Raw genomic sequence first — 20,223 nt, forward strand, 5'->3', positions numbered from 1 at the left:
CCCTCTCCCACAAGGCCTACCGCTTCTGTTTAGTCCTCTGCACGTGTTTATTGATAATTACTTGATTAACATCTTTACCGGACGGCGACTTCATGAAGGCAGGCTGTGCTGTATTTCTGAGCCTATCAGCATGTCTTGGCTGCAGGAGGAGACATTTGTTGATTGCGCCTAATTGCTTGCTTTTTACTGTCTTTGTATTTTTTCAACACACTTTCAGCCAAAAGGTGGCACTGCAGGAGAATAAGTGAAGGAAGCTTCAACCTAGCTGACTCAACGGTCATTGGATGGGTCCACAAGTCCCAGTAATAGGCTAATGTTAAAAATCAGAAATAGCCAGTTCAAAACTTCTACACACCCACATGCATACACACATCTGAAATCTCTTAAGACCAATGAAGGAAAATCACTCAGGCTTACTAAGCATATTAAGATGTCCATGGCCATTGAAGAGCCCCTGATGGAGTTACAACAGACACAAGTGAAATCATTCCGAAATGTGCATTTATTAGCTAGTAAATAGCTATTAGGATACAGACAAGGAGGCTTTTCCTATTTTGGTAGCTAGACGTAAAGAGAAAAACTTGTAATTTTTTGCTTAGTAACTTGCTTTGAATTTCTACATTTCACTATTAAATTGTTCCCTCCTTAAAACTCTTCCCAGAGTTTGATAAGCCTTTCTGGATGAAGTGATGTTAAAACCAGCAGCCTCTTCAAAGGCTCCCAGAGCAAACACACAGCTGTACAACCCCTGAGATAAAAGTCTGCTCATGGTGTTGGCTGTGAATAATGAATGGCGGTTTCCATATTTTAGTGTCAGCCATCTGGGTGCCTGTGCGCCCACGGCAAATCACCAATGTCAACAGAGCAGCCTCCCGTAAGTTCATCATCTCTTCCTTTATGTGTCAACCTCACCACAAAACAAACAAAATGTTACATGCTGCTTTATTTCCATGTGAGATCTTTCTGTGGTGTAAACCTTATGTCCACCCAGCAGGAAGACTTCGTGGAAGGGCCAGACGTCAGAGACGGTGAGCGGGGAACACAAACAGGGTTTTGTGCCTTTCACTGTGGATGACTGTGGAAGTACGGCAGGGGGCGAACCTCCCTAGCAAGATATTGTCTCCTACATATTATCAGGAGTCATCTAGATTTTTAGAATTTGGAGAACTAGAAAATATTTCTGCTGTAAACATTAAATTGACAGCTTAAAAAAAGTTGCAGCCACAATATATGAGCAAAAAGAAGAAAGGCTTCCATTCTGTTTCCAAGTTTTCTCAAGTATAAGACCCAAAAGTTATGTGGCTCCTAAGTAAGATAACTTCTAAACAACGATTGTGATTTATAGACGCATATAGAAATGTATATATCTAAACATGTCATTCAGCGCGTGTGTAAGGAGAGCACGTCCCCAAGGCTGGGGACATCTGCAAGCCGGCGAGAGACACCACCTTCTCCACAGGCTGGAGGGCGCCCGCGGGCTTGACAGATTTCACTTGGAGAAGACACTGCCAGGTTGACAACGTCCATAATCCTCTGGGAAATACCGTTTGGTAAAGTTACCATTTGAGACGAGATCCACCCCTGAGATCTTCCAAAAGAAGCCAACCAAGTATTTGAGGAAATAATAATCGACATAGGACAAAACATGACATGGGACTGAAAAAGGTTATTAACTCTGTGTTTGCATATTAAGCATGGGAGAGAAAATGCACCGGGGACAGAGATGGTGTTTCTGAATGATTTTGTCCATCAGTGTAGCATTAAACCAAGTTCAGAAGAGGTAAAAGCTAAACCAGTGGGATGAAACCCACACAAGAACAAAGTGACATATGCTTTAGGGCTAAACATAAACACTTAGGAGAAGGCCTATCGCTCGACTCTGCCACGGTTTCGAACAGGTTGCTAAGAGCCAGTGCTCCTTTCTCAGCATCGCAGCAGGCTGCTGTGTCTCAGCGTGACAGTTTCAGAAACGTGGGACCAGCCCTTGTTTTCCAGTAATGACAATAAAACAGTAATAATAGTGGTAATAATGGCAGCTGATATTCACTGAGTGACGACCACGCACAGGCACATGTCTAAGCACTCTATAAATTGCCTCTGTCTGCACAGCACTCCACGTTAGGTCGTTTTATTACTCCCTCAACTCACAGATGAGGAATCCGACGCGCTAAAGTCCCAGTAACGATGGAAAGAAGCCGGCGATTGTCCGTGCAGAGAGGCGGGGGGTGGGGGGGGAGGGGCGGGGCGGAGGGCTGGTGCTTAACTCATTACCTGCGCTAAACTTGTGGTCCTCTGCTTTAGGTACTCACCAAGTATCGAAATAATATGTTTATGAGTGTTCTAGGTAGTTGATTTTCTCCCCAAAGCATTTTCTATCTCCTGCCAGGCTTTAGGCAAGATCATGCTCACATGGAGAATAAAGCTCTCTAGGCAAGCAGGGCTTCTGACCAATGGGATCAATCACCCGATGGGCTGGAGAGTCCTTAAAAACGAGCCCGTCTAGCTATCAGATACCGCTCCTCAGATTAGGAGAAGCTTAGGGTAAAACAGCCCCTGTAAAGACAAAGCCACTGGCTGCTGATATGCACGCACATGTAACCCGGTGTGAAAACACAGCCCCAGAAAGGGGGATTTGTCTCGGCGGCCCTAGTTGTGAAAAGTGATGGCACTTTTCCCAAGTTCTGCCATGTGAAGGAGGACAGTGGATCTCCACTGCGGCAGCACACCTGAGAATTCCCCGCGGGCTTTCACAGAACCACAGGCATCGGTGTGGGGAGTGGATCAGAATCTCTGCGTGTGCAGACCGAGCATTAGATGTTATGAAAGCTCCCCGGGGGTTGCAACATGCAGCCAGGCTGGACAGCACCTTAGAGCTGTAGTCTAGACGACTGAAACGCCTTGAGTGTGTGCTCGTAAGACTAAGAAGTGGGATCCAGGTCTTAAAATCTCTAAGACATGAACAGCCAAACGGGCAAACGATGTGGCAGAGAAAGCAAGAAGCGTACTTGGTAAGACTGGCTGTCTGCTGGGAGTCTTGTGTCTCCTGACTTAAGCGTCCAAGACGGTTATTCTGAAGAAATCTAGACAGTTGTTAATATGGGCAGCCTACCAAGAACAGGACAAAATATTCATAGAAAACTGAGGCTTCCTGTGGTGACACAATATTATTTAAAATTCAGGAGGGCTTGTGGTCTCTCCAGTAGCTCCCAAGAACAAGTTGTACCAGAGAGAGAGAGAGAGAGAGAGAGAGAGGATGCCACCAAGGAATGTCCAAACGCTGGACTTGTAGGAAACGGGTACCGGTTTATGTCAGGCTTCTACAGACACAAAGCATCCCTTGGTAGCAGTCAATGATTTGCAGATAATTTAAGTTCCGACGGTCTCCTCCACCCTCTAGCCCTACTGTTGGGCTGGTGACTATATTGGGGATTTAGATATCTAGGCTTCTTGAGGGCTCCAGAGCACACAGATGGTCTAAGTTTCAGGATGTCTTCACACTATTTTGCTGCCTCCAGTTTTCACAAAAAAGCAATGATTCAGAGGCCACCAGTGGCACATATGGCTTAAGTTTGGTGCCCTCCACTTTGGGACCCTGGGGTTCACGGGTTTGGATTCCTGGGGGGAACCTACACCCTTCATCCAGCCAAGCTGTGGTGGCAACCGGCACACAAAATAGAGGAAGATTACTGCAGATGTTAGCTCATGGCCAGTCTTCCAGACGTTAGCTCAGGGCCAATCTTCCCTACCCAAAAAAAAAAAAAAAAAAAAAGAAGAAGGAGAAGAAGAAGAAAGAATGGTTCTCAGTTAATTTTTCATTCTTAGAGAACTTGTGAAGGCATCAGAGCTCAAAACACAAACTTACTAACTTACTGTACCTTAAAAAAGGGAAGTTAACAAAGAGAACCAAGGGTTACATAATTTTCCTCAGTAGACTTTTCCGTCTCCAGCCAGTTCAAGCCCACAATGCTGGTGCAGGATGGAAGGCGGTTCCTCCCTCTCTGTCCTCTTGATGGAAACACCACTTCTGAATGGTCCTCCCCGCAGATGGAAGACCGTCTGCCTTCTGGTCAGCGTTCCAGCAGACCTCCCTCACACCCGGATAACCGTGAAATGAGAGACCCAGACACACGGGCGTCTCCCAGGCAGCATCACATTTCTCTAGATCTTACCTAGAGAACAAGAAAAAAGCAGATTATTAGGAGAAAAGGGGAACAATATACTCTCTTTCCCAGGAGCCATGACAAGCAATAAACTGAGGTGAAAACAAGAGTTCTCCAGAATGCACAAAGTGGATGCATATCTGAAGGAAGATGCTCATTCTTGGAAAGAACCCGGGATTTCCCAGAGCCCATTCTGAGTTGAAACTTCTCACAAGGGTGAATACGGACAGGGTCACTGGTCTGGGTTAATTCCGGTTCTAGTCTTCCTGACCAATGGAAGCGGGTACCTGTGGATTTAGCACTAGTGACGACCCCACAAAGTTGGTCAAGCCCCTGACTCCTCTCATGCTGCGTCTGCGCAGTTTTCCTCGAACAGTAAACGATTCCCTGGGTTTGGGTAAGCTCAGGGGCACGCCATGTGCACAGGATGCCAGGAGGTGTGCATTCTGTGTCTGCGGAATGACAGGACCCAGCAGGGCTGCCGGTCTGCGAGAGCGAGCCGCGGTGGAGGGCGCAGAGCCGGGGCGAACTAATGCGTAAAGCGCACGGGGTTGGAGAGGCCCAGCTTCTCCCTGCGCGCGGGCGCCGCGGGTGGGGGCTCGCGCCCGCGCCGACCCGGAGCCGCCGTCCCATTGGCCCAGAGACACGCCCGTCCCCGAGTGGGGCTTCCAAAGTTTCATTGAAGGTGGAGGAGTGCGCGCCCGCCCGGGAGCCGGGGCTGCGCGCAGGGGCGAGGCTGCACCGCGGCGGGCGGGGGGCGCGCTGGCATCTGCACCGCGTTCGGTTTTCATTTTATTTTTTTAAATTGAGGCCGTGGAGGAGGGAGTTGGAGCCTGACGCACTGCTTGTGCGCTTTCCTCTCGATTTCTGCCCACGCTCGCACGGTTCCTCCTAGTGAGGGAGGGACTCGCAGCGCCACCCGCGGACCAAGAGCGCGAGCCCCGGGCTGTGGGGGATGGTTCTGCGCGCCTGGCCGCTCCCGCCCGGGTCCCTCCGGCCCGAAGCCGGGGGGTGCAGAAGCTGAGCTGCACCGCCGCTCGGGGACCCGCCGCGGGGCCGCTCGGGGCGCGCGGGTGGCTGCGAGAGCCCGGGCCGAGGGCGGAGGGCGGGACGGGCAGCCGAGGCACGTCGGCTTCAGAGGGGCTTCCGCGGAGGAAACTCCTTCAGCGCCCGGAGCGACGCCCCAGGAGCCAGGCGAGAGGACAGCACGCCCTTCTCGCCCCCGTTCCTCGCCGCGCCGCCCCGCAGGACCCTCCCGAGTGCCCCCTCCACGGCTCCCGCCCCGGCCGCCCGCGGAAGAAGCCTCTGCCGCGGGACTGGGGATTCTGCGCTGCATGGGCCGGCCGCGGCGGGTCGGGCGCCTGGCGAGGGGACTGCCGAGAGCCTGGTGAGGGGCTGCGGAGAGCTGGGTGAGCGTGCCCTCGGGGCGGACAGCGCGGCGGCCCTTGGCGAGGCGATGCCCCGGCGGCTGCGAGCCGCCGGCCGCAGGAGGCCCTAGGCGGGCATGGGCCTTGCGCCCCAGCCCTAACGACCCTCGAGCCTCGCCCCTCTGCTCGGACTTGTCGGACCGACGCGATGGCCTCGGAAGTGGTGTGCGGACTCATCTTCAGGCTGCTGCTCCCCATCTGCCTGGCAGTAGGTGAGTGTGGTCCTCTCCCCTAGGTTACTTGGGAATGGTGGAGGGGGCTCCTGGCGGGGGAGGGGGGGTCCGAGCAAACCAAAGTTAAGGGCTCTGGGATCGGTTCGGGAAGCCCGCGCCGCGGTCCGGGTGCCAGCGGCGTTAGACGCGCGCTGTCCCAAGCTCCACAGCCTGGCGATCTCACTTCCCGCGCTGGGGCGCACCATGGGGGCTCTCTTAGCCGTCTAGTGGCAGAGTCTGGGTGACCTGGGGGGGGGGGGGGGGGGATCGGCATGTGCTGGAGGCTGTGATGAATTTGCTCACACGTGGATTTTCTTTCGTGGAGTATTGACTTGTGCACAATGGATGCAAATCTGCTGCAAGGCGGTTGTAGGTGCAGGGCAGGACCATACTAGAACCCCCCCCCTCCCTCGTCGGTCCCCAGACGCACAGCGCGCTGTGCATCCAGAAGGTACTGAAGCCCTCTCTCCCCCTCCCCCTATCCCAGCAAGTGTCATGGAAGAAGTGGGGGACTGGCCGCTGTAAAGAGTAGAGGAGGGAATGGGTACAGGGAAACAGTGCTTTCAAGTTTGTTTGTTTCTTTCTTTCACCTCCACAAAAGCCCTGCAACCAAAGCGCCGCACGCTGAGGCTCTAGACCACCTAGACCGGTCCCGCCCCCCAGGCGCCGCCTTTCCAGATCTTTAAAGGGCTGGAGAGCGGGACTGGGGCTCCCTGGGACTGGCGAGAGTTAGGGGCGGGCCGGAAGGGAGCCTCTGACAGCTGCTCCAGGATCTCTATTTCTGCAGGGCTGGCAGAGCGGTAGAAGCAACTGGGTGTCAGGTCTGAAGACACTGGCAGCCGCTTGGAGGGAGGGAATTTCTGAGTTCCTCTCTTCAAAATAGGCGGTGCGAGTAGCATTGCGTTTAGAAAGAGAGCGTGGTCTTCGAAGAAACCACCTTTTTGCATTTTGCCTGAGGTTGAGGACTCAAGATCACACTTAAGCGGAATGTTTTGAGGTGCGAGTGATCCAAAGGGGGCCCTGGACTGTTTCGTGAGGGTGGATCCCAGCTACCGGGAGGATTTTGTAGTCAGCATGAACACGCAAGAAACTTCCGCGGAAAACCCGAGAAAGCTCTCAGAATGGAAACAGTCTGTACGTCGCAGGGTCCTGGGGCAGCAGGAGGGGCCAGCGCGCGCGTGCTGGCCTCGTCCTCTACGTCACCGTTTGTCTTGAGGCAGGACCACTTTTGCAGGGATCTTTGTCCTTAATATCAGGTAGATGAGGAGCACAGCTTCCACGAAGCTGACGTGGATCTCTCTCCGCTTGTTTAAGTTTGAAAAGAAAAAAGGTTTCGGGAAAGCGATTTGGTTGAAACAGCGCCGGGCTGCTTCTGGGGCGTTACCCTTAGGTCGTGTCACGGTCTGGGACCGTCTCAGTGCCTGGAGCGCCTGCCATCCTGCCTGGCACATTGGCTATTTGCCGAATGGAAGCTAGTGCTTGCTTAACAAGGGGATTTCAGCGTGAGGACCTGTTTGTGGTTGGCAGTGCTGATGGCGGAGGAGGGCTAGGCAGTGGCACTGGGTCAGGAGGCACTGTTTCCTCTCCCGCAGCCCCTCCACGCCCCACGTCACCTGCCCCCGCAGTCCCTTTCTCCCTCCACCTCCACCGCACTTCTTCCCCTCCCTCCCCTCTCCGCGGGGTGGCAGCCTGCCGTGACAGTCGGAAGTTCGGCAGGTGATCGCCTGTGCCAGCTTGGGCCACTCTGTGACTTGCACAGCTGACTGAGCGACAGGCTGACCGCCAGAGACCTCGCCTGAGCTTCAGCTCTTGCAGGACCCAAGCCCACCTGGGGTTGGGGCCGTGTGGTGCCGACTGGTTAGGGTTGGCGGTGTGCTCCGCAACGCCCTTCCCTGGAGCTGTGGGGCTCTGCCCTCCTGACGGGCGGGACGGGGCTCCCGGGAGGCGCGATGGCTTCAGAGCGGCCGGGAGGCTCCCAGGGGCGCAGGGCGGGGCAGGGACCACTGTCCCGCGGATGGAGTCCGGACACAGCCTAGCCCCTCTCCCCCCGCCCCCTGCCCCCTAGCTTCTTCCTCCAAGCCCCGCGGGCCCCATGCAGTGTTCCCCGCCCGCAGGCAGGGGCCCGGGGGTAGGCTCCGCTCAGGGTCCAGGACGCGCGCCGCAGCCCCGACCTTCCTGGAAGGAGAGCTGCTTCCAGGGACTCAAAGATGTCTGCCCAGCCCGCCCGCCCGCCCGCTCGCGGTCCTGCTTCCTGGCTCCTGGAGCAGCCCGAGTTGGCCTAGAGGAACCTTGGCCGCTTTCCCTTTCCAGCTTATTCCCCTGGATTCCCACATGTCTTCTGGGCACAGGGAGGCCAACCCGGGTGTGAGTGTGAGTGTGTGTGAGTGCATGTGTTTGTGTGCGCGGGGTGGGGTGGTATTATCTGTGATCTGGCCAGAGGGCGGTGGAGGCCCCCAGTTAGGTCTAGAGCCTGTTGCTTCACCTACCCTTGTGGAAGGCTGACCTAGGGGAAGGGGAGGAACATGGCCTTGGACCTACCCCTGCCTGGAAGAGATCCAGAGCTCCTGGGAAGACCAGAGGTCCGACCCCTTAACGGAGCCCCTTACTTGTTGGCCACTGCTTAGGAAAGGCCACCCGCTTCCAAGGGTTACCATTGCCGTTGCCTTCTAATCATTGTGATTGTAGGGACAAGAGGGGGCTGAGTAGGTGTCCCTTGATTTGAGCATTCAATTCTCTTCTACAGGAAGTGGATATTTTCAAGGTTATTGGAGGGTTTTCAGATCCGCCTATTTCCAAAGTGCTACTATATCAAATATTAAGGTTTCCTTAACATCCTGGGCATGGGAGTCAATGATCTGGTTGCCATTAGAATCGATTTTTACATTTTAGCCATCTATTTTTATATCTGGGCGAGGCAGCCTTCAAGGCCAGGTCTTTGCAGAAGCTCGTGTGTTCTGTTTAAGCCCATTTCTCTAACATTGATGTGCACATTATTTTTCACAGAGATGCCCCAGCCTTTTCACCTAAAGATGGATGTTAAAAATTAACTGCCATTGTGTTTAATCTGATGCTTAAGGTTTTTCTTTTTCGCTGTAAAAGAAGTTCACAGAGAAGTGATAAGTGAAATCAAGCCTCTTATGTGCAGGTGTTCTGTGGCTCTTGTGTGTTAAAACAAAACCATAATATAATATATTGTTTGCTGTCCAAAGTGAACATCTAGTAACAGATATTCCCACATCAATAGAAACTGGAAATTTTAAGGATCTCCAAAATTGTCCCTGACCACTTGGGTAGTCATTCCGATTTTTTTTTTCATACAAATAATGTGTGAAAAAAGACAAAACCTTCCATAATATTATGCAGTCTTTAATGATTGATTATAAAAATATCTGATAATTGTTGAGCACATTAGAAATATTTGTATATTTATTTTCTTTTAGCATGATTCTACTGTATATAATACAGTATACGGATATGATTGAAGTTTATGTTTTGAATTTACTCCTGGCTCGGCAATGGATTGGTGTATTTCTATTCACATGCTCCTGACCCATTCATTCCATCTTGCCTCATGTTGCTTGGAGTTCTAGAAGAGCTGACTTACCCATTTTCAGGAGGAGAGGAGGGAGCCTGGTGTGGACAGACAGACTGTGGGAGTATCACCGGTTTCTGCTTCTCCCAATAAAGTGAGTGGGGCTTAGGAAAGAACAGAGCAGAACAGGAAGCTGTGTTGCACGCAAAAAGAATCAACCAACCAACTAATGCTCTGAGGGAAATCACCCTAGGGTAATAGTGCACATCCAAGAAGAATCTCTAAAATTCCCTGTAGAGATAGTTGGCTTAAAATCTGAGCAGAAATATGAAGTCACTTTTGAAATATGTTTGGTATCGCTATCTAAACATTATTTTCTTTTACATAGTTTCTTTTCCGTGTGTAGCATATGTCATTTTGAAATCACACTTACACACACCCGAGAATTACAAATGAAGCCTAATCAGAGGTCAGAGGCTCCCAGCAGTGGGGCTTTCAGCTGCTGAAGAAGGCGTTGACAGCAGTCACTTCTGTTTCTGTCGCACCTTCTCAGGCTTGTATAGGTAGATCATATTTATCACTTTCAGAAAGGAAAAAAGTAATAGTGAAAAGCATTAGAAATTTAGAGTTTAATTCTAAAATAAAATAGTCTGTAAACACAGATGGGCTTGATCATTTTGTCCCCTGGGCTGTGGAAGCTGGAGCTGGGTGTATACCCTGTGGGTGGTCAGCGGGCGTGTCGCTTTGCAGGCACTGTGCACTTGCTAGTGGCCAGAGATAAGCAGAGGTATTGGGTTCACCTCTGGGAGAGGAGGCTGATGTGACTTGGCAATTTAAGAGCCCTCAATTCATATCCTCTCTCTGCCCTTGGCCGTGTGGTCCTAGTGGGTTCTCTGTGTGTGTGTTTGTGGGGGGGATTTGTTTTTTTGGATAGTTGTGAATAGTGTGCACTACACACCTTGTCACGCCTGCCGCACTACAGGTGCTCAGAAAGGGAGGTCTTATTACTGCATTTATGAAGATGATGAGAAGAGCAGAGATGTTTGAGGAGTGTCTTAATAGAAATTAACAGACTAACAGGTAGTAACATGAGTCATAAGGAGACTGAACAGGTACGTGGGATTCATATGAAAGCATTGTAGTACCTTCCTAGGGCCAAATTATGCAACTGAAATTTGGTATGTGTGTGTGGCAGAAGGATTTTTAATTATCAAGATTTTCCCACCAATTTTACTCAATATTCTATATATCTGCAGTTATATTCCAGTTAAATGATATGTTCTCCCTAGAACTATACTGACAGTGTTTACGTCTGTCTTTCTGACACTACACCATAATTTTCAGAGTCTTTATTAATGTGATTTTATTTATCTATTTTTATGCGGCATTTTCCTTTTAGATTCTATGCTACTTACAGTTAATTGTATATGAAGTTACATAGTATACTTTTTTCCATAAATGTTCAGGAGAACTTGCAATAGTGTAAGCACACCTGGATATTTAAGAGCAATTGATTGAGAACACTATGATGATACAATGTATATAATGTAAAACATTAAGTTTCATAAGAATTGTAGGTTTAAACAGTTGTTTTGAGGACGTGGAATCCGGTAAACAAAATAAAGCAAATATCCCATTGAATTGAAGGTAAACACAAAGTTGTATTAGAAAAACATTTGAAAAATATTTGGCTGTAAGAGGTAAGCCCGTATGAAGCCTATCCCATCCATCAGACCCTCCGAGTGGTCTTTCCGACCCGTTGGGGACATGGCAGCATCAGGAAGGATGGGGAGACAGGAAGCCACATACGAAATAGCTGTGAAGAGAGCATCAGACATATAGTTTTTAACATCTTCATGATTTCTGAAGTGACCAATAATTATCTAATGGGCTTAGAGGTTTTAGCTAAGTCATTTTTAAAATTTAAGAGTGATAAACAATTTTTAATTTTGTTTATTGGTGGGGTTTTTTAAAAAAACTATGTATAATAGCAATTAAAAAAATGTTTTTCCAGGATCCTGCAGAATATACGATTTTTGTTTGCCTTGTTTTATCAGATAGGATGGTGATGTTTTCTGATTAATAACCTGCTATTTTTGAATTCTCCTTTCTTGCTCTATTGGTAGGCACAATTCTGTATTAAACTAGGATATTATGGATGGATGCATTTAAACTTTTTTGTATATGAACTTCAAATTTTAAATACATTTTATAAAAAAGAATGGATTTGGTGTATCTGTGTGGTTAGTTCTAGCTTTCTGTTGCAATTTCATTAGTCATCTGGGGGTGACGGTTTTGCTAAGACTATAGTTGCTCTCTTAGGGAGTTATTCATTCCATTGCCCAAACTCAAATGATTCTCCCGTCAGTATTTTTCCCAACTCTGAGCTCTCCCCCCCCCCCCCCCCCCCCCCCCCCCCAACCCCGTTTAGACCTGACTCGGTCGACACCAAGCATTTTATCTTTCTCTGCAGCCCTCTCTGGTGTGCTTGGTGCTCCATATCAGTCCACCCCTCCTCTCCTTAACCCACACATGAACAACAGTGTTGCCGCTGCCGCTCAGGTGCAGGTGCTGTGCAAATCGAGTGCCTGCTTTTAGATGTTTCTCTAGTTTTGTCTGTGCTTCTTCATCTTGGTCAACAGAATTGTTGGCTTGGGCTCACATTCTGTGTGTCCTACAGTGCTGGAGAACCTCAAGCCTCCACCTTGGCATCTTGCCCCAGTTCCTCTTTCCCATGTGCTGAGCCGCATGTGCCTTCCACGGCTCAAAGTCCCCCAGAATCTGGTCTGCACTTCAGAGTACTTGGTGCATTTCTCATTCCAGCCTCCCCTCAGTCAGATCAGGCAAACCATCCTTGCCATCCCCACCTTCAGTACCGTGCTTGGCCGTCAGCACAGCACATTTGTATTACTGTCCTGGTAGCAAGTTAATTCTCTTCTCCAGGTGATAGATGGTCCTCTCAGTCAGTTCTAAGCAAAGATGATTCTGTTCTTCACAAGTCCTCTTTTCAATATAGGTCAGGGTAATGATGCTTAGATACGAAAACTTTCTTTCTCTTACATGATAGTCAAGATGTAGGTGATCCAAAATTGGTATGCGAACTGTGCTCTGTGAGGTTGCCCAGGGATGCTGTCATTGCTCTGCTGTCTTGCATGTATTGCCTTCATCCCCGTGGTTCAACATTGCCTGTTCCCATGTCCCCATCAAGCTGAAGGATGGACGAAGCAAACACAGAATGGGCACTCCTTCCTCACCCTCTAAAAACACAACCTGGAAGTTGCATGACTCATTTCTGCTCACATCCCATTAGTCTGAATTTAATAATATTATTCACTTACCTAAATGCAAGGGAAACTGGGAAACGTCATCTTTATTTTGGCTGGCTATGTGCTCAGCTACAAATGGGGGGAGCGGTTCTGTTGCAGTGATAGAGAACAGATACTAGCATACAAATGTCAGTCTAGGCCTCGTGTAGATGAAGGTAGCTTAATGTGCCTTGCAGAGACTCTTGATTTTTCTACCCCACGAGCCCCACTTTGCTTCTAGACCTATAACTAGGCTCAAGTCCCAGCAGGCTCCTAAGTATGAGGTACAAAGTGTGGTCCATGAGGAGGTGTGCTACACTTCAAAAGAACGGCTTGATTTTCTCAATTTATACAGAGAGAAATCTGAGAAATGTGTGGGAAGGGGTATTAAGGGTGTGGGATAATGGTGGAAGGAGCGTAAAGTTGGATCTGGCCAAATTTACTGATATGGAACCACTATGCAGAGATTCTGGAGTCAGTGTTGTTACTCCAGGGCTTAGAAAGGGCTCTAACTGGTTGGTTGGCTGGAACATGGACCAAAAGGTGACCTACGCCAAATGAAGTTGAAGTGTCAGACCTACCTGGCTATACTGTAGAGGAAGGGATCCGAAAGTGGAGGGAGATTGGAATGGCAGAGTGGATTTCTCAGGTAAGACCAGCTCGCCCACCTTGGGAGGGCCCACAGGACACACCCTTCTCCACAATCGTGAGATATTGGTTTGGGAGGGGAGCCCCAACATCCTTGAAGAACTCTGTAGGTCAGAAATTACAGTGGGAACTCCTGCCACTAAACTGGGGATCCTTAAATATAATGAGGATATTTGGATCCCATGCACCAAGTGGCCCACTTAATTGCCAAAGGCGAGGTGGGTATAGTTACCATCATGGACAGCAGAGTCAAAGCAATACTCAGAATAGTCTGACTCGCAGAGACCTAGGGCATTGGCTTGTTGTTCATGGCGTTATGAGAAGCGAAATAGATCAGCAGTCTACTAAATTCTGACTTGATCTGTGTAAGTGGAAGAGTTCTACGTCAAGTGAACAAAAGTCTGATTTGAATCCCCAACACAGAGAGTCGTGCCCTCTCAATCAACTCCCAGACTTGCTCCAGTTTACAGACTTAGAACCCCTTGAGCGAACGGGAGACTAGGTCCTCCTGAGGAAGGACCTGCTACGCTGCCGGTTACACTTTCATTTCACTTTTCCCTCCCCATTTCTGTGAGTAACAAATCTCTTCTTTTAAAGTGTAAATATTTGTGGAAGGGTGACTACCTGTCATCTGTATGCCAGTGTAAGTTAGTTCACATAGCTTATTTTCCTCCTATCACCTGGTTGAGATGGAATAGACATTTTAACTGGGTGGGGACAGAGAGTTGTTCAGTGGTGAATGCAAATATGGTTTGGATTCCGGGGATATTTTTTAGGGACTCATAACATCACTGGGCATTTAAGGGCTTACCAAGAAGAGTTCCAATACCAAAAGTAACACATCTTTCCTAAGGCTAGCTCTGGACACAGGAAGAAGAACATACAAATTCTTTCTCTTCCTCCTTTTATTTATATTGGGGTGTGTGTGTGTGTGTGTGTGTGTATGACTTCTGACATCCAAGGGGACACATACTGTTTCAATTAAGAGCCCAAGCTCTAAAACCTGGTTGTTTAAGTACAGATCTTGGCCTGTCATACTAGCTGTGAGACCTCGATCAGGTTATTTGACCTCTCTGTTCTTCAGTTATTTCACCTGTAAAATGAGTTGATAACAGTACCTAGGTAGGGTTGTCGCAAGTCTCAGATGGCAGTGCTTGTAACATGGTTGGCAAAGTGCCTGACACATGGTAAGTACTCAATAAATCTTAGGTTTAATTATTAATTCTAGACTCAGAATTTAGGCATTATTATTAGTCAAAGGTTAGTTTGAGCACCTGCTCGTCAGGAGCAACGGTTTCCACGGGTGGATAATTCAGAATCCCAGTCAACTTCCAAGGAAGCTTTGGGACACAGCCTTTTGTTCTAAGTTGTGGACTGTCTGGTCCTTCCCAGCCCTGCCCCCACGCCATTGGCTGTGCTGGAAGGCCTGTGTGCTTTGTTCATTGTTACCTTTGAAACAGCGTGGCATCTTCTCACCTTCTTCATTCTCCTTCCCAGGCAGAATGAATGCTTTCCTCTGTTGTTCTAGGGCACTTGGTTCAGAGTATCACAGGGTTTTGTATTAGTTACATGATCACTCTCTTCCCTTTTATGCATCTGCAAGCTCAGGGACCCTGTGTAATCCGTTTTGATTTCCCCAGCACTAACTTACTGCCTAACATTTAGCAGATGCTTAAGTTATATATATATAGCTGTAGGTTTTCTAGCTGCAAAGATTGTGTCCGATTGTTACACTTCAGCAGTCCAGCAAGGGCTATGACACAGTGAACACTGGAGAAGTATTTGCCCGTTGTTTAATTAGCGAATTCATGGACAAAATTTTTTCTCTTGAATAGCACAGAAGTCTGAAAATAGGGAAATAGAGTTAGGTCTAGCTCTTATAGCGATTGGTTTTTCTGTCTTTGAATGTGAAATTCCTAACAGTCTAATTTACGCACGGTGCAACCTTCAGAAATGTGAATTTTACAGTATGGTAATTCATACCTTTACTTGCTTTGCGGTGAACAGAGAAGGAAAACCCATCTGATGATGGTAAAGCTTGACTGGAGCGTCGTCCTTGAAGTGCATATTATTTTTTAAAATGTTTTCAGCTCTCCTGGAACCACACAAATCGATCTGTTTTCTGTTGTGGTCAAATCTACTAGGTCAGCAACTTTGCCTACAGGAGTAGAAAAGGAGGAAGAATGTAGAACCTTAACAACCTGATAATTTTGAACCAAAGTTCCGTGGAAATGAATTGTATATCTGTGCAGAACTGAGTCGTCCCTGCTTCTGCCATTTCTTCCCTTCTTCTGCCATTTCTTCCCTCCTTCTGCGTTCCACAGACTGGACCTGCCTGCCTGCAGTGTTCTGCCTCAGCCTTGCCTCAGGAATATGTGCCCCTGCTAAGAATCTGGGCAGTGAATATTCTGGAAAGGGCCTTGGTCTGAAGGTCTAAGAAACACGTCTTGATCCTGTTAATAATGAGCTGTGTGACTTTGCCACGTCGTGAAACTCTGTATTCCTCAGTTACATCATCTATGAGATGAGGTGTTCAAGGCTAAGAAATATTTTCATGATTCTCCAGGAATATTTGCACATGTGCCTTTTTTTCAATATTAGAAAGTATTACTGTAAAGCACTGCGTTTTTGCCAACACACCAGAATTTTTATATCTAAATTGTTCTGTTCTCTTATTAACTATCGTATTTACATTGTTTCACATTTGACCTCAAAGAAATGTTAGCAACTGCTAAGGAAACTAATTTAGTATCACGTTTGGTATTTGACTGAGGATTTTCAGCCCAGTGGTATGAAGGAGAGACAATCTAGTTAGGTTTTATAATCCTCATATTTCGGTGATAATCCCTCTCTTGCTCCAAACACAGAACCACACACACCACGCATCATCGGTGGTGATCATAACGAGAACAGCAAAATGCCTGGTCAAATTTCCCTTAGAATTGGCTGGATGTGGCTTTGCAGAAATAAAGGAATTTTACCACCCATACTTTATGATCAGACATGCCTAAAAGGAAAAGCAAACCACTTAGAATTATTTATTGAAACTAAATGAAATGGTAGGGACATAGAAATATAAGCAAGATTTAATTCAGAAAAAGATGTTTTGAGTAAAATATTCATTTTTATCACAAGGTATAGCATTTCAATGACATTGTCAATCTGATCAGTTCTTAGCTGGACAATTCTATTATCCAGAAAGCGACTAGGAGGAGCACAAAATCTACAGATGTGTAGGTCAGAGTCACAGCTGAGGGCAGGGGCCAGTTCCCACATGCAGGTGCCGCTATCACCTGGCTTCAGAGGTAGCTATGGGAGTGGGAGCTTCCTGCACTTCCTCGCCTCCACTCACTCCTCCTCTTCCTCCTCCTCCGCCTCTTCCTCCTCCTCCGCCCCTTCCTCCTCCTCCTTCTCCTCCTCCCATTCCTCCTCCTCCTCTGTCTTATTTAAACTAAAGACTAGAGTTTGCCCAGCCAGGCTAATCCTGACTCTTGTTGGCCCTGGGGCCTGAAGTCAGTGCAACTGGTAAGCAATGAAGGTTCTTAGCTAGAGCCAGGCCCCCCAGCCCTGTGCCAGACAGAGTTGCTATGGTACACGGCCCCTGGTGGGTCATCTTCAGGCAGGAGAGAGGATTAAAGATCAGACGACAGGCTATGGGAAGAGGGATAGTCATAAAATGGGATTTGTTTCTGGGGAGCCAGTATTTTCAGAAACCTCCAGCTCCCTGGAGTTTTTCATGAACAACCACAAACTTCTTTAGCAGTAATTTTCAAAGCATCATCGTTTTTGCTCTTGCATTTCCTTAGAGTCACATTGCAGTTTTGATCCATGTTGGCATTGCCTAACAACTCTACCTCATTCGTGGGGCTCAGCTTATAATTACTTTGGGCTGTGTTCAAGCATTAAAACCACCTTCAACATGCAACAATTTCCCACCATCAAGGTTATTTAAAAGGGATGTGGCACAGGTCCCAAAGCATTTCTTAAATTGGGTATCAAAAAGTTTTGAGCAGGGGCTGGCCTGGTGGTGCAGTGGTTAAGTTCACATGTTCCACTTTGGCGGCCCGGGGTTCGCTGGTTCAGATCCCGGGAGCAGACATTGCACCACTTGGCAAGCCATGCTGTGGTAGGCATCCTACATATAAAGTAGAGGAAGATGGACACCAATGTTAGTTCAGGGCCAGTCTTCCTCAGCAAAAAAAAGAGGAGGATTGGCAGCAGATGTTAGTTCAGGGCTAATCTTCCTAAAAAAAAAATTTAAGCAATTATCTTTAGAATAGAATACATCTTCCCACGGTTATTACCTAGAAGGAAACAACTCTCAGATATTATCTTGCCCTTATGACACTGTTGAGTTCCGATATTCCGATATATCCATACTTCAATTTGCATATTAGATCCACTCCTGGAAAGTATATTCTAATGTAGTTCTGGCCGTCAATGAGGGAGCAGAGTACTATGTCAGATAAAATCTGTTTAGAATATAAATTTGAATATGCACATAATGTATTTGCTTGAGAAGAACACATTTCAGGTGTAGTTTTAATTGTCCATTGGTGACTTTGTTTCTTTCAAACACTGTTTTTTTATTATCCTCTGATTTTGAGCGGCTTTTCTTGTTCCCACCTGCCATGAGATCCATATACATTTTCCAGAATTCACTAAAAGAATACTGTAACCCAAGACTGTTCCATAATGTGCCCAGCTTTTCCTATCTTAAAATAGCACTGACTTTTTGTTTACTCCAATGTCAAAGAAAACTCATGTCTGGTTTTTTGTTGATTCACATCTCTTTATCACTTTTGACATTATTGCTTTCTAGGTTTCTTTTTTGGCTATTGTCCAAGAGGAGTCTGACAGTTTTTAAAAATCTCATCTTGAAGTTCTCTATGATCATTTATATCTTCCCATCTGTGTATTTCTGGCTCAATTATTGGCTTTCATCTCCATCTCAATTCTCAATAAAAACATGAGAAGATTTTTTTTGGTTACCTAATTTCTTCTGTCTCCTTAAAAATTAAGCAACACGGTGACAATGTCAAGGAGAGACTTAGAAGTTACTCGTGGTGTCTGAGCTCAGTGCTGGCCCCTGGGCACTGGTTTTCCTTGCTTCTTTCCTTACAAGATCACTCTGCACTCCGCACTGCGTGCCATGTGAGGGGTCTCAGCTCTTAGGATTCTTGTTTCCACACTAACAATAAGCTATTAGATGTTTGTTAAAGGTCTTTGTCATTTATTCATTCATTCTCGTGTGTGTATTTCGAGCAAAAGTAATTAAATTGCATTGCTTCGTAAACACTCATCATTTAGCACCACGGTTCTTCTGTCTTCTTGATGTTGTTCCTTGAATGAGTCCAGAATGAACACGTGTTTTGGTTTGTTGTCAGCAGTTTTCTCTAGAGAGCGCCACAGATGTCTGTCTGATGTGTGGCTATGTAAATACGGGGAATGGCTGTCTTTTATCAGGTGGAGGTTAAGGTTTATAGACGCTCGACCCAGAGCCGATCCTGGGCACAGATGTGACATGCACACACACAGTTCAGCACCATCCCACCACCCCTTCCTTGCCCTTCAGTAACAGCTGCTTCCCCAGCTCCTCTTTCCTTTCCCTTCCTCCGCAGGCTTCCAGGGCTTTTCCAGGGAGGTTGAGGGGTGAGGGGAAGAACCTAGGCTTTTGGGTTAAGCAGAGAGGGTTTCAAACCTTTTTTGACTGCTCATTAGTGATAAGATCAAGACAAGTTGAAGTTGTAGCTTCTCTGAGCCTCAGTTTCCCCATCTAAAAAATGGCAAAAATTGCATCTATCTCAAAAATAACAGTAAGGAGTAAATGAAATGATGTTCGTCAGGCGCCTAGCACAGTGCTGACAAATTAAGGGCTAACGGAATGTTCTTTTGCTTCTCGTCCTTTCTCTTCTGCTGCCTGGGCCCCTCTACCCACCTGTCTTCTGGACACTGTACCCTGACTGTAGCCTTGGCTCTCTGGTTTGGAGCCTTGGGGATTCATAAGGCAGCGAAGGAATGTGTTACTGGCTCCATATGTTTGCCTCCCAGGAGCACCTGGTGTTTAACAAGGCAACAAGTTGTTACCAGAAAGAGAGTACTCCTGAGGATGGAGTTCAGTGACTGATGAGGACAAAGAAAGGCCAGTTCTGTTTCCATCCATGGTGGTAAAGTTTTCTGAGGTACTTTAATTCAGTTATAATTCTGTAAAGAGATTAGTTGGTAAAAATATACAAGGATAGGAACTAAGGTGGTTCTGTCTTAAATAGTGGTGGGCTGTGGATGAAGGTTATGGAACAGTATCTCAGGTTTGCTATGTTAGGTCAGTGGTAATACAATATGTAGTAAAGAAAACCTATTTTCATGGCTCATTAAATAACAGAGCTGTATATATAATGCTTGAGTTGTATTTCTTTTTTTTCTTTTAAAGATTGGCACCTGAGCTAACAACTGTTGCCAATCTTTTTTTTTTTTTTTTCTGTTTTTTCTCCGCAAAGCCCCCTAGTACGTAGTTGCATATTTTAGTTGTGGGTCCTTCTAGTTGTGGCATGTGGGACGCCGCCTCAGTGTGGCCAGACAAGCAGTGCCATGTCCTCACCTAGGATCCCAACGAGTGAAACCCTGGGCCGCCGAAGCGGAGTGCGTGAATTCAACCACTCGGCCACGGGGCTGACCCCCTGAGTTATATTTCTTGGTTGATTTTTTTTTTCTTATTTTATTTCGGACACTGAACTTAATAGTCATAAAACGTCTTATATTTTAAGTTTTAGAAATCTTATTTTTCCTACCTGATTGTAATTCTTCTGATATTTGAATTTAGTAAACATATTTCCAATTTGAGATTTAAATAACAATCAGGTAATTTCATTAAAAAACTGGGTGAAGTTGAATAGTTTTCTTTGCCTTTTGAACCTGGTTTAAACTGAGTATGTTAGGTGT

The 20,223-nt window shown here is 47.1% G+C and overlaps 1 protein-coding gene across 4 annotated transcripts in view; it reads left to right on the plus strand.

The window, feature by feature from the left end:
* Positions 1-5,675: 5,675 nt before the first annotated feature.
* PIEZO2 (piezo type mechanosensitive ion channel component 2) overlaps positions 5,676-20,223 on the plus strand; it is a 418,746-nt gene continuing 404,198 nt past the window's right edge. For all 4 annotated transcript variants that reach the window (XR_006889979.1, XM_046670819.1, XM_046670820.1 and 1 more), the window contains exon 1: positions 5,676-5,799. Coding sequence is in view for 3 of the 4 variants with exons in the window: in XM_046670819.1 (XP_046526775.1) it covers positions 5,736-5,799 (64 nt within the window). In the remaining variant the exon portion in view is untranslated. The remainder of the gene's footprint in view (positions 5,800-20,223) is intronic.

The sequence above is a fragment of the Equus quagga genome, chromosome 9, assembly GCF_021613505.1.
Source record: "Equus quagga isolate Etosha38 chromosome 9, UCLA_HA_Equagga_1.0, whole genome shotgun sequence".
NCBI classification, from domain to species: Eukaryota; Metazoa; Chordata; class Mammalia; order Perissodactyla; family Equidae; genus Equus; species Equus quagga.